Here is a 13423-nt window from a genome sequence, read left to right as displayed (position 1 = left end):
AAAAATAATTCTTACATAGTGTTTACTCTGTGCCTCACAACCATGACACAGGGGATATTATCCTCATTTCACAGATGAGGAAACTGAGGCACAGGGGAGTTGACTTGTCCAAGACAATAGCTAGAAAGTGGCCAGGTCAGGATTTCAATCCAGACAGCCTGGTTTAATTACACTGGCTTGGTGTTAGGGATTTTAATTTAGGGGAAAGTTAGGACACCCAGTTAGAAACCATTTGAAGGACACAGCAAAGGTGATGACCAAAGAGTCAGACCTGTCCTGTTCTGTATTTGGGGTCCCTAGTAGTTGTGGTTTTTTGTTTCTTTTGGTTTTTGTTTGTTTGTTTGTTTGTTTGTTGACAGGGAGACAGAGCACAAGCAGGGGGAACAGCAGGCTGAGGGAGGAGAAATGGGCTTCCCGCTGAGCGAGGAGCCCGACAAGGGACTCGATTCCAGTACCCTGGGATCATAACCTGAGCTGAAGGTATACGATTAACTGACTGAGCCACCCTGACGTCCCCCTCAGTAGCTTTTAGCCTCAGAAAGGTAAAAAACCAAATCCTCTGAGACTCAGTTTATTCATTTGAGAAATGGGGGGGGGGGCAGCTAGTTAGAACAAGTGAATTTCTTGCAACTTCCCAGTCCTTGCGTTCACAGAGTAGCTCTGGAAACATAACAGCACGCTGAAGAGGAGATGAATAGGAATGGGCAGGGTCCCTTGGACAAAGGGAGACTCTACCCTTTGAGTCGCCCTGGGTCAGCCTAAGAGGAAGGCACCATGGAAGGTAGCAGAGCAGAGTCCATCTGCCACAGGGTCACTTTCTGCAGGTTCTCACCCTAGTTGTCCTTCAGGTCTTCTACCCCCCACACTCCCCATTTCTTCCAATGAAGCTGTCTTTGCTTTTTCTTTATTCCATTTTCCATTTCCTCCCTCCTTCACGTTTTCCTCCCTCCCTCAGATCCCCGCGCTCCTTGCTTCCCCTTTGACATTTCTCCTTTCCCCTCCCTCAATGTCCCTCGGTCTTTCTCCCCTTCCTTCTTGCTGCCTTCGTTCCTCTTTCTAATAAAAGGAGTCTGGTGCCTCAGTTTCCCTTTTTACTCCCTCCATGTGCTTGGTGCTGCAGTTTTCCCTCCCCGCTTCGCGCTGACAGGTGCTTCACTTTCTCCCTTCACTCCTCGGGGGTTCCTGCGCCACGGCTCCCCCGCCCCCACCCTCTGGGTGTCGTGTGCCTCAATTTCTCCAATTTCCCCCCTCGAACCCGACCCGACTCCTGCCCGGCGCCCCCAAGATGGCGCCCGCAGCCTCGCTCTGCCGCCTGACGTCACCGCGCTGCCCTCCCTTCTTCAGGCGTCAGGCGGAGTCGACGAGAAGCTGGAGGAGGAGCATCCTCCAGGGGGCTTAAGGAGGCGGACACTATCAGCCCGGGGGCCGGCCCGTGAGGGGACATCGCTGGAGGATTGGTTAGGCACTGCGGCGGATCCCGACGCTCCATACTATTGGCCCAAGGCTCAGAGACGTGAGCGTCGATTGGTCAAACGGCAGGAGCCAGACGGACGCTGATTGGGCGCGTTCCGCCGTTCGCGGAGCGGCCGAGGAGGAAGGTAGGCGGGGCGTTGCTGAGGGCGATTGGGGGCGAGAGCGAGGCTGCGGAGCAGACGAGAGGCGACGGCGGGAGCTAGAGAGGGCGCAGCGGTAGGGTGGCCGCGCGAGGGGAGCGGCGGCCCGGGCCTAGGCCCGGGACGTGCGAGACGGCGGAGGCGGGTGAGTGCGGGCGGGCGCGCGACAGGCCGGCCCGGCTCCCCCCCTCCCCCGCTCCCGGCCTCCCCACGCCACCCCGCCTGCGCACTGAGGGCCGGAGGGGGCGCGCGCCGGGCGGGGAGGGCGGAGCAGCACCAACGGCCTGCGGGGCGCGCGGGCGGCCGGGCGGGGGGCCGGGTGGGGAAGGGGGCTAGAGTCGTGTGCTGGGCTGAGTGAGGAGGGGCGGGGCTCGGGCCGGGGGCTGGGAGGGACCTGGGTGGGAAGGGAGGTGTTAGAGCTGCCCCGGGGAGAGTCTCCCAGGCTCCAGGGGGGTATCCGGGCCAAAGTCTGGTGGTGGGGCCTGCCAGGACCGAAGCGGGGTGGTCGGTTAGAGGGGGCTTGAGTGTCTGGGGAGGGGGTTAGGGCGTGAGAAAAGAGGATATTAAGTTAACATATAAGGAGATAAACATAGTTAACGCCTGGAAGGAATTAGACCAGGGAGAGGGGCTTGGTGTGAAAAGATATTAGCAAACGAATATCCCTGGAGGGAGGATTTGGAGCTGAGGCAGAGGTCCGGGTATTGAGAATGGGGTTACATTAATGTGAAGAGGAGTTGGGGGGGTACCGTTGGAATGGGTTGAGAGGAGTCTCTGTGCAAAGGGTTATGTTACGTGAAAAGGATGTCTGGGTGTCCCTAGGATAGGTTGGGTAGAGGTAATGTTTTTGAAAAGTACAGGGAATTAGGTCAAGGTGAAGAGTGGGAATTGGGTATCCCTGGAGGTTAGGGTGGTGGAAAGGTCCCTGTGCTAAGTAGGGGAAGGTCCTGGTATCGCTGGAATGAGAATGAGCTGTTAGGTTGACAAGAAGTTGGGGGTCTGGGTATCCCCAGGGTGAGAGGAAGAGGGGCCTGGCTATCCTCTGTCTAACTTGGGGGGCGGAGGGGTTCAGCATAAGAAGGTAGTGTCTGGGTGTTCCTAAAGGGGATTTGGGCAATGGGGGGAGTATGTGTGAAAGTTTAAGCCTTTGTGAAGGGTAGTCTGGATCTCCCTGGATTGGGTTAGAGCATGTGCTGGAATCTTTTTGCAAAGGAGAGAAACTAAGTTATGAAGAGGGGGTCTGAGCATCCCTGGAATGGGTTAGAGCAGGGTTGGGTCTTTTTGCAAAGAAGAGGGGTTTATGCTGATATAAAGAGGGGATCTGGGCATCCCTAGAATGGTCTAGGGTGGGAAAGGGTCTTTTTGCAAAGAAGAAAAGCTTGGGTATTTTAATGTGAAAGGGGGTCTGGGCATCCCTGAAATGGGTTAGGCGGGGTCATTTTGTAAAGAAGAGGGGCTGAGGTTGATATGAAGAGGCACCTGGAGCATCCCTGTAGTGGTTGGGGTAGAAGAGGGGATCTGGGTACCCCAGGGGGGATTAGAATTGTAGGTGAGGTCTCATTGTAAAGAAGTAATTACTGTGAAGAGTGTCTAAGACACGAGTTGGGGTGACGGGTAGAATATAGGTGTGAAGAAAGGGTTAGGCTTTTGTGAAGTGGGGCTGAGTATTCTGGATAGCGGGTTAGGGCTGTGGGAGAGGGCTTTGATTTGTAGAGAAGTTTAAGTACTTTGAAGAGGGGGAGGTGGGTATCATGGGGAAGTGGTCACGGAGGCAAAAGTGTAGGTGTAGTGATGGGTTAGGCCAACATGAGACAAGTTGGGTGAGGGAAGGGCGAGTATGATGTGAGGGATCTGGGCACCAGAGGGAGAGACAGTGTGTAACAGGCCTATGTAAAGGAGAAGGGCTGTACCATGCGCAGAAAGTGGCAGGTCCTTGGGGCAGTTTGAGTCCTCTGGTGTAAAAAGATGTCAGGAACCTAGAGGAGGGAACAGGAGGAGGGGGGGCTGGGAGAAGTGGCAGCAATTAGGGCCTGTGAAGACTCCCCCAGGCACCGAGGAGCAGGAATGGGGTAGTGAGTTGGTAAGGAGAGGAAGTCAGCGGAAGAAGGCTCAAGTGCAGGGGACACAGGTTCCCGTGCGATGCGCGCGGCTCTGGGCCTGGTGAGAGGCATGGGAGGTGAGGGGTTGGACAGGTTACCAGGATCTGGTGGGTGGAGTTTGATGCACATTGATTCAGAGGTGAGACTTGGGGTAGATTCTGGGAAGGGACTGCTGGGAAAGCTCTGTGCTTGGTAGTCTTGTGTGTTCAGGGGAGGAAGGATTGCTAGGGAGGGGGCTGGGACTGGTAAATGGAAGCAAGAAGTTAGAGGGTAAAATACAAGGTTTTGGCGGGGAGTGCTAAAGGGAAAAAATTGTCCCTGAGAAGGACGGGGGAAACAGCAGTTTAGCTGGGATTTGTCCCCACCTCTTTCTTTTCACAGCCCAGGGCCTTGCTGCCGCCATGACCGAGGAATCCGAGGAGACAGTCTTGTACATTGAGCACCGCTATGTCTGCTCCGAGTGCAACCAGCTGTATGGGTCCCTGGAGGAGGTGCTCATGCACCAGAACTCCCATGTGCCCCAGCAGCACTTCGAGCTGGTGGGTGTGGCTGACCCTGGAGTCACGGTGGCCACGGAGGCAGCTTCCGGCACGGGCCTCTATCAGACCCTGGTGCAGGAGAGCCAGTACCAGTGCCTGGAGTGCGGACAGCTGCTCATGTCCCCTAGCCAGCTCCTGGAGCACCAGGAGCTGCACCTGAAGATGATGGCTCCCCCGGAGGCGGTGCCGGCAGAGCCGCCACCCAAGGCACCCACACTGAGCTCTAGTACCATCCACTACGAGTGTGTGGATTGCAAGGCTCTCTTCGCCAGCCAGGAGCTCTGGCTGAACCACCGGCAGACACACCTCCGGGGCACTCCCACCAAGCCTCCGGGCCCGGTGGTCCTGGGGTCCCCGGTGGTCCTGGGGCCCCCCGTGGGCCAGGCCCGTGTGGCCGTGGAGCACTCCTACCGCAAGGCAGAGGAGGGTGGGGAAGGGGCAGCTGTCCCTTCTGCCGCCGCCGCCACCACTGAGGTGGTGACTGAGGTGGAGCTGCTCCTCTACAAGTGCTCCGAGTGCTCGCAGCTCTTCCAGCTTCCAGCCGACTTCCTGGAGCACCAGGCCACCCACTTCCCTGCCCCGGTCCCAGAGTCGGAAGAGCCTGCCTTGCAGCAGGAGACCCTGACTCCATCACCCACAGAGGTGCCTGTGTCCCAGCCCGATCCCCTGCCATCCTCTGACCACAGTTATGAGTTGCGCAACGGTGAAGCCATTGGGCGTGATCGACGGGGGCGCAGGGCCCGGAGGAACAACAGTGGAGAGCCGGGCGGGACAGCCACCCAGGAGCTCTTTTGCTCCGCGTGTGACCAGCTCTTTCTCTCACCTCACCAGCTACAGCAGCATCTGCGGAGTCATCGGGAGGGCGTCTTTAAGTGCCCTCTGTGCAGTCGCGTCTTCCCCAGCCCTTCCAGTCTAGACCAGCACCTCGGAGACCATAGCAGTGAGTCTCACTTCCTGTGTGTGGACTGCGGCCTGGCCTTTGGCACAGAGGCCCTGCTCCTAGCCCACCGGCGAGCCCACACCCCAAATCCTCTGCACTCGTGTCCATGTGGAAAGACCTTCGTCAACCTCACCAAGTTCCTGTATCATCGGCGTACACACGGGGCGGGGGGCGTCCCCCTGCCCACCACACCGGTTCCCCCCGAGGAGCCTGTCATTGGGTTCCCTGAGCCAGCTGCGGCAGAGACTGGAGAGTCCGAGGCGCCAGAGCCTCCTGTGACCGAAGAGAGCTCAGGAGGGCCAGCTGCCTCGGGCACCTACCGCTGCCTCCTGTGTAGCCGCGAGTTTGGCAAGGCCTTACAGCTGACCCGGCACCAGCGTTTTGTGCATCGGCTGGAGCGGCGCCATAAGTGTGGCATCTGTGGCAAGATGTTTAAGAAGAAGTCCCACGTGCGTAACCACCTGCGCACACACACAGGCGAACGGCCCTTCCCCTGCCCAGACTGCTCCAAGCCCTTCAACTCACCCGCCAACCTGGCCCGCCACCGGCTCACACACACAGGGGAGCGGCCCTACCGGTGTGGGGACTGCGGCAAGGCTTTCACGCAGAGCTCCACGCTGCGGCAGCATCGCCTGGTGCACGCCCAGCACTTCCCCTACCGCTGCCAGGAGTGTGGGGTACGTTTTCACCGCCCCTACCGCCTGCTCATGCACCGCTACCATCACACGGGCGAGTACCCCTACAAGTGTCGCGAGTGCCCCCGCTCCTTCCTGCTGCGCCGGCTGCTGGAGGTGCACCAGCTCGTGGCCCATGCCGGCCGCCAGCCCCACCGCTGCCCATCCTGTGGGGCTGCCTTCCCTTCCTCATTGCGGCTCCGGGAGCACCGCTGTGCTGCTGCTGCGGCCCAGGCCCCCCGGCGCTTCGAGTGCGGCACCTGTGGCAAGAAAGTGGGCTCAGCGGCTCGATTGCAGGCGCACGAGGCGGCCCATGCAGCTGCTGGGCCGGGCGAGGTCCTGGCTAAGGAGCCCCCGGCCCCCCGAGCCCCCCGGGCCACTCGCACGCCGGTTGCCTCCCCAACCACCCTGGGGGGCACGGCCCCCGCAGTACCTGCCGCCCCTGCCCGCCGCCGGGGCCTGGAATGTAGCGAGTGTAAGAAGCTGTTCAGCACAGAGACCTCGCTGCAGGTGCACCGGCGCATCCACACGGGGGAGCGGCCGTACCCGTGTCCGGACTGCGGCAAGGCCTTCCGTCAGAGTACCCACCTGAAGGACCACCGGCGCCTGCACACAGGCGAGCGGCCCTTTGCCTGCGAAGTGTGTGGCAAGGCCTTTGCCATCTCCATGCGCTTGGCAGAGCATCGCCGCATTCACACGGGGGAGCGGCCTTACTCCTGCCCTGACTGTGGCAAGAGCTACCGCTCCTTCTCCAACCTATGGAAGCACCGCAAGACCCACCAGCAGCAGCATCAGGCAGCCGTGCGGCAGCAGCTGGCAGAAGCCGAGGCTGCCGTTGGTCTGGCCGTCATGGAGACTGCCGTGGAGGCGCTGCCCCTGGTGGAGGCCATTGAGATCTATCCTCTGGCTGAGGCCGAGGGGGTCCAGATCAGTGGCTGACCCTGCCCCTTTTCCCTCTTCAGCGCCACCCAGGCCCTGTTGCTGAAGAACGTCCTCCAGCATCCTCTTAAGTCTCTGTAGATACTGTGCCCCTTCCTCCACCTCTCCTAACCGCCATATAAGTTCTGTAACTGGATTTATTCTCTCTTCCGAGGGGGTCGCTCTGGGGTCCTTGATATGCATAAAAGGTGCCCCACCCCACCCCCACCTTCCACCTGTTAGTGCTGGTGGCCCCAAGATGAAACAGTCAATAAAGACTGAACATTTACATGTTTTTGTCTGGCCCAACTGTGTGGGGTGGAATTTGGGAGCTGACTTTTTATGGCTTTTTCAGCATCCGGAACAGGGCCTGGCAAGTAGTAGGAGCTCAGTAGACATTTACTGAAGAGGACCTGGAGTCAGAGGGTCTGGCTCAGGGAGCAGGGACTTCACCCTGCTGCTAGAGGGGAAGCAGTGTGGCTGTCTTGCCACTAGAGGTCCCCACAGCCCCATAGAAAAACCTGAAGTTGTTTCAATTGGTGGCAGGAACACTTGGAAAAATCTTCAGAATTTTTTCTCACCACTTCTGCCCCCCACTTCTGGCCTGATGTGAGCCATCTCCCCCAAGGCCATCTGGTCTCACTACAAATCCCTGAGGGCAAATGCAGGTCTGGGAAAGGCATGATCTCCAGGGCAGTAGAGGAGGGTGGTTCCTGGGACCAGACCCAACTGCAGAGTTGGGAAGATCCTGGGGGTAGGCAGCCTCATAAGGAGAGCTACCTTGACACCCACCTAGAATTGAATTCTGGCTTAGCCAACAGACGTGGGGAGAGGGGGGGTTGGAGTGGATAGCTGGTGTTTGTCTAGTTTGTCTCAAGAACTTTCTTATGTTTTTGTAACAGTCACACTTATCTGTGAGAACACCTTGCAGGGAAGGAGTCTGAAGTTGGAAGCAGGGAGTGATTTGCCCACGGTCATTCAACCCACATAGGATAGAACTTGAATTTAAGCCTAGCTTCATCTGGTTGAATTGCCCATATGCTTCCTCTGCAGTCTGCTGCCTTCTACATACTTGGGGGGGTGGGGGTCAAGAAGATGGTGACTGGTGGGAATGCTCAGTTGCTACGCTTGTCTTGTCTCTAAGAGCCTCAGCCCAAGAAAAATAAGCCCTGCCAAGGTTACTTCATACTCCAGTCTGTTGGAGAAAATTTGTATTTCAACCCCTAATAAATGAGAGGTGAAGGGAAACTATTGAAACCAGGGAAGGGGAGGCCTGAGAGCTCTCCCACTCAGACTCTGTTACTCTCGGCCCCCTTCACTAGTCCAGTAGCCTCTGGGCACCGGGCTCAGAGATATACACTGGTTTCGCCTTACGTTCAGGTGAAAAATGAGGGCTTGAGAGAGGGAAGACTTACCAAGGCCACAGGTTGTGGACCAGGACTAGAAGCCAAGTCTCCTAACCTGTAATAGAAACTTTACTACTTGAGCCTTACTTTATTAAAGAAAAAAATCACCTGTTTGATAACCTGACTGCCCTAATGAAGAGCAGTTACCTGTTAAGCAGTTGTTTTCCAGCAGAGTGTGTGGGTCACGGGTACCATCTTTTAGTGACCTCGTGCCCTTGGAGCAATGACTCGAGCCATCTTAGCCCCGATGCCAGATTCCCTTCAATCCCCGGGTAGAGATTCATTCTCAGACTGCCTCCTCCCAAGAAAAGCAGCAAAATCCTGAAAGTTGTATCAAATAAGTGCTTAGAACAATTGGAGGCTTTATCCTTGCCAAACCCAATAAAAATCAGGTTGAATCAAGAAAAGGGACAGGAATAGGGGAGCAGGGAACCCTAAGGGTGCTGGTTGACACCAAGATTCAGCAGAGAAGAATGGCTCTGTGACAGTGGGGTCATCACCCTTCCTCAACTGTGGTTCCTTTTAAGAGTTTCTAATGAAAACTTTAGACTCCCACCCTGAGAAAAGTTGATGTGTGCAAACACATTGATGAACAAGACTCATCGTTCACCATCACCCTGCTGAAACTTGATTGTCCTCAGTTGAACCACTGTCCTAAAAAAAGATGGCAAGAATCAAACCCTTGTTGGATGCTGGGGTTTGAGTTGGACAGGGAAGGGTTCTTGAACTTTAATGTTGGTGAGGCAGTTCCCCCCAAAGATGCAGATCCAGCAAAATGGGACTGGATGAGATCCAAGAATATGCATTTTACTTTTTTTTTTTTCCTAGAGAGGGAGGGAGAGAATCCCAAGCAGGCTCCACACCCAGCACGGAGCCCGACTTTGGGCTCAACCCCACTACCTGAGATACGACCTGAGCCAAAATCAAGAGTTAGATGCTTAACCGACTGAGCCACCCAAGGTGCCCCCAGGAATCTGCATTTTAAACACACCAGCTCTGGGGTTCCTGGCTGGTTCGGTCAGTAGAGAGTGCGACTCTTGATCTTGGCGTTGTGAGTTCAAGCCCCACGTTGAGTGTAGAGATTACTTAAAATCTTTAAAAATAAATAGGGGGGCCTGGGTGACTCCACTGGTTAAGCATCCTACTGTAGATTTGGAGTCAGGTCATGATCTCAAAGTCATGAGATTAAGCACTGTATTGGGCTCCACGCTGGGCGTGGAACCTGCTTAAGATTCTCTGCCTGGGGCGCCTGGGTGGCTCAGTCATTAAGCGTCTGCCTTGGGCTCAGGTCATGATCTCAGCGTTCTGAGATCGAGCCCCGCATCGGGCTTCCTGCTCATCAGGAAGCCTGTTTCTCCCTCTCCCACTCCCCCTGCTTGTGTTCCCTCTCTCGCTGCCTGTCAAATAAATAAAATCTTAAAAAAAAAAAAAAGATTCCCTCTGCCTTTCCCCGCCCAGATAAATAAACAAACACCAATTCTGATGCAGGTTGCTGACTCCTCTAAGAAGAGCCTTGCACTGCCTATTTTTACTTGGATCTGGAAGCTGAATAAACAGAAGAAAAGTCGAGGGAACCCAACAGTGGTCCGCTAGTGTCCACTACGCTCTTGACAAGAGAAAGGCCAAGTATGACTATGAGGAAGGGCATGTGGAGCAGTCGGGCACATTCATGGGGCTGCAAGGGGATGGTCAAAGGTGTACTATCTGTGCTCGTCACAGGATGGCCTGGGTGACAAGGAACCTGGGTCTGTATGGTTCTGACCGCACCAGCCTACCGGAGGGGGCTGGACCAACTGGCCTTCCTCTATACCAACATCCCACTTCCCCATCCCTACTGACTTGTCTTGGGAGTTGGAGAGGTGCTTTTTTTTTTTTTCAATCTTGCCAAAACAATGCAGTGCTAATACGTCTTACCTAAGCGATCCAACTCCTCTTCCCGTTCTTTTCCTTTCTCCTGTCACCCCCATCCCGTCTTGTCGAATTTGCAGAATCCCAGCATCTGTGTGCCAAGCATACATCAGAGGGATGGAACAGTGACAAGGAGACATGATGCCAGTGAGAAAACCCAGTTGTTGACGCCATTTCTGATTTTCAGTGGTGAGGTCTTGGGGATCAGCCCATGGCCTGGCCTGTAAAGCCATTGTTCTTGCCAAATGACCTAGTCAAGCTGGGCACAAAAAATATGAGTGAGAGTTAATGTCACTCCAAAAAAGAGCATACCTTGTACCACCACACAACTTCAAAGTCAACTGTTTTTTAAGGGTCTTGATAGTCCTCTGGGGATGGAAGTGGGGAAGACTCACTGGCTTCCTGGCTTTCCCATAGTTCTCATTTCATGAAGACCGTGCGCTAGAGAGCTGTCCTCAGCACTTGTCATCTCATGTAATTCTTGCAACCCCACAGGGCTGGTGTTGTTCATATTGTTACAGATGAAGATATTGAAGGTCAGATATCAAAAGTCACACAGCTATAAAATGGCAGAACTGAGATGTGAATTCAGAAATTTGAATTCATCCTGAATTCTGAGACTTGGTTCTGATGGGTGAAAACACGGCTCGGGCCTCACTTCTGAACATTCACTGTTTGAACAGAGGCAAAGCCAACACCCCCTCCACCCTCTGCAGCACACACATACCCACCACCCTTACCAGAACAGAGAGGAGACCACAGGAGAGCAGGCAGCATTTCTCTCTGTACAGTTTTTACTTTTTTATTTTTTGATGTTGTTCAGATGAATGACACACTCAAGTTACAAAAATGGGGCCTTAAAAGAAGCACATTGTACAATGAACAAGCAGATTGGAGTTAAGAACACTGAAACGCTAACCCGCTACCACGAGAAGAGACAGGGAGGGGGTACGGGATGGGTAGGGAGGGGCTACCAACACAGGGGTCAGACAGAACTGAAAGTGGGGCTAACTTGCTGAGAACGGATGAAAGGCAGGTCTCCTCCAAGCCTACTCATTTCCAGACACCACTTCTTGGTCTCCCTTGCCCGCTACTTGCCACCTCCTCCCCTCCCCATTCCAACCTGGTCATCTGAAGGAGTGGGTGGGAGATACCCACCCCAGATGCGGCTGAGCCACTCAGATCTTTATAAGGTGGGTGGTCATCTTGCCCTAATGCAGGCTTGGATTTGGGAGGTGAGGGTGGCAGCAGTGGGGTAGGAAGCCAGAAGGGAGCTAGCAGAGAGGAGTTGATCCAAGATCAGGCCCCTGCTTTTCCCCCAAAGACTCCTTGCCCCTTCCCCACCCCATCATGATCCAAAGGCCCTCTCTGCAAGTGGAGAGAGGCCCCAGTCACCCTGCAATTATGTAAATAAATAAATACTGAGCCCCTGGGCTTGGAGGACAGGCTGGGTGCGGGGCAGCAGGGATAGAGGAGAGGAAGGGGAGGCAGAAGGGAGGGGTCACAGACATAGTAAATAGTTGTCTCCGTCCCAGCAACACTTCTGTAGATTTTTCTCTCCTTTTTGTGTTTGTTTAACAAGGAGCTAACATTTCAAGGACAAATACTTAAAAATATACATTATTTTTTTCTTCTTTTTCGCCTTTGTCATCGTCATCTTGCTTTGGAGACTGCTGAGGTCAAAGTTCAAACCGCATGAAGGAACTGCGGCTTGGAGTTTTTGTGTATTTTTTTTTAATTTTTATTTTTTAATTTTTTTCACTTTTTTTTCCAACGTATAAAAAGGTAGCGGAGTTGTCTGTGGTTTTTTTTTTTTTTTTTTTAATGGTTAAATCTTTGGTTTGTTTCTTTTTTCTCTTGGAGGCCTTTATCTCTCGCACTTGCCTTTCCCACTCGGAGGCCAGTGGGGGCCCGCGTGTCTCAATCTTGCTCAGTCGGTCTCACTCTCTCTCTCACTCAGTTTCCCCTACCCTGGGCTAAAGGGAGAGAGAGGCACCCTGGGATTTGGGTAGGCAAGGAAATTAGTCAGGTCATCACCTACAAGGCTAATCCCTTAGCCCATCTGCCCAGGGTGCAGGGCTTAGAGACCCTCTCTTAGCCTTCCCCAGGGAGGAGATGGGGGGGGGGCTCATACCCTTCCCTCCCCTCCTGATCTTAGCCCCAACTCCTAAAGGGCTTGGGTTCCCCATCTCCATCCACTCCACTTATACCCCCACACCCTCCCTCCCACTTCCAGCCCCGACCAACCGACCAACCGTCCCAGAAGAGAACAGAGAGGTGTTTTAGTTACTGGCTTTTTTTTTTTTTTTTTTTTTTTTTTTTTGGCACAAAAGGCCCACCATTAGGGTAGACCCGTTCTCTGTCCCTCCCTCAAGTAGGAGGTCAGGGTTGGGGAGAAGAGAAATTCAGAAGGCTCCCCGTTCCTCCAATTCACTCATCTTCCTCTTTTTCTAGCCCAGGCCACTGGCCCCCCACCTCAGACATCTCACCTAGCCCAGAGCCTAGCTTGGGGTCTCCCTCCCCATCTCCCACATAAAGTCCCCCAGCCCCCCAACTCTCTCGCTCACACACAGACACACGGACACAGGCTCTGTACAGACCACAAAATAAAAACGATGAGATAGTTTTGTTTCCCGGAGTCGAGACAGGGGATACTGGAGCGGAAGGGGCAGGGCGGGGTGGGGGGCATGAATTCCCCATCACCTTCCCAACCCTGGCTCCCTCCATCCCCCAGCCCCTTGCCCTGGCTGGCCCCCAGCCAACGATATTTGGTTTCCTTTTTTTAACATTAAAGTTCTATGAGGTATTTGGTGCCTTATCTCGAGTCCTCGGGGGAGGGGGGCCCAGGGGGGAGACCTGGGGCACACTTGCCCCTCCCTCCCTCCCACCCCCTTCCCAATATTTGGTTTCACAGCTGTAGTTAAAGCTTGGGATTTGGTTATTTTTCCCCTCCCAGGAATTTCCTTTTTTTTCTTGTTTTTCTTTTCCCAGTTATGGGGGTTGGATGGGGAGGGTCCCCCCCATCCCCGGCTGCACGGGGGTCCCTCCACCAATGTCAGGGCATCGGCCCCATCCCTGCCCCTGCTTCCTCCTCTCCTCTCTGTCCCACTCCCCCCACACCGGGGTGCAGGGTGCGGGAGAGGTCCCGGGTGGCAGGACTTGATGGGAAGGAAGCAGGATGAAGTGGGTGGTGGTGAGTCCTGGATTTTCTTTCCTTTTTTTTCTTTTTTTTTCCTTTTTTTTTTTTGGTTTTTTTGTTTTTTTGGGTTTTTTTTGTTTGTTTGTCTTTTTGGTGGGTTTTTTTTGTTTTGTTTTTTGGGGTTTTTTTT

General features: G+C 54.5%; 1 protein-coding gene across 1 annotated transcript; it reads left to right on the top strand.

Moving 5' to 3' along the window:
• Positions 1-1605: 1605 nt before the first annotated feature.
• On the top strand, positions 1606-7069 carry ZNF574 (zinc finger protein 574). Its single transcript, XM_040634056.1, has 2 exons — positions 1606-1758; positions 4091-7069. The coding sequence occupies exon 2, from the start codon at positions 4111-4113 to the stop codon at positions 6799-6801; it is 2691 nt and encodes an 896-aa protein (XP_040489990.1). The 5' UTR covers positions 1606-1758; positions 4091-4110; the 3' UTR covers positions 6802-7069.
• Positions 7070-13423: the final 6354 nt, after the last annotated feature.

Source organism: Ursus maritimus, unplaced genomic scaffold, assembly GCF_017311325.1.
Source record: "Ursus maritimus isolate PB19 unplaced genomic scaffold, ASM1731132v1 scaffold_19, whole genome shotgun sequence".
Taxonomy (NCBI): domain Eukaryota; kingdom Metazoa; phylum Chordata; class Mammalia; order Carnivora; family Ursidae; genus Ursus; species Ursus maritimus.
This window is presented reverse-complemented; position numbering and strand designations above follow the sequence as displayed.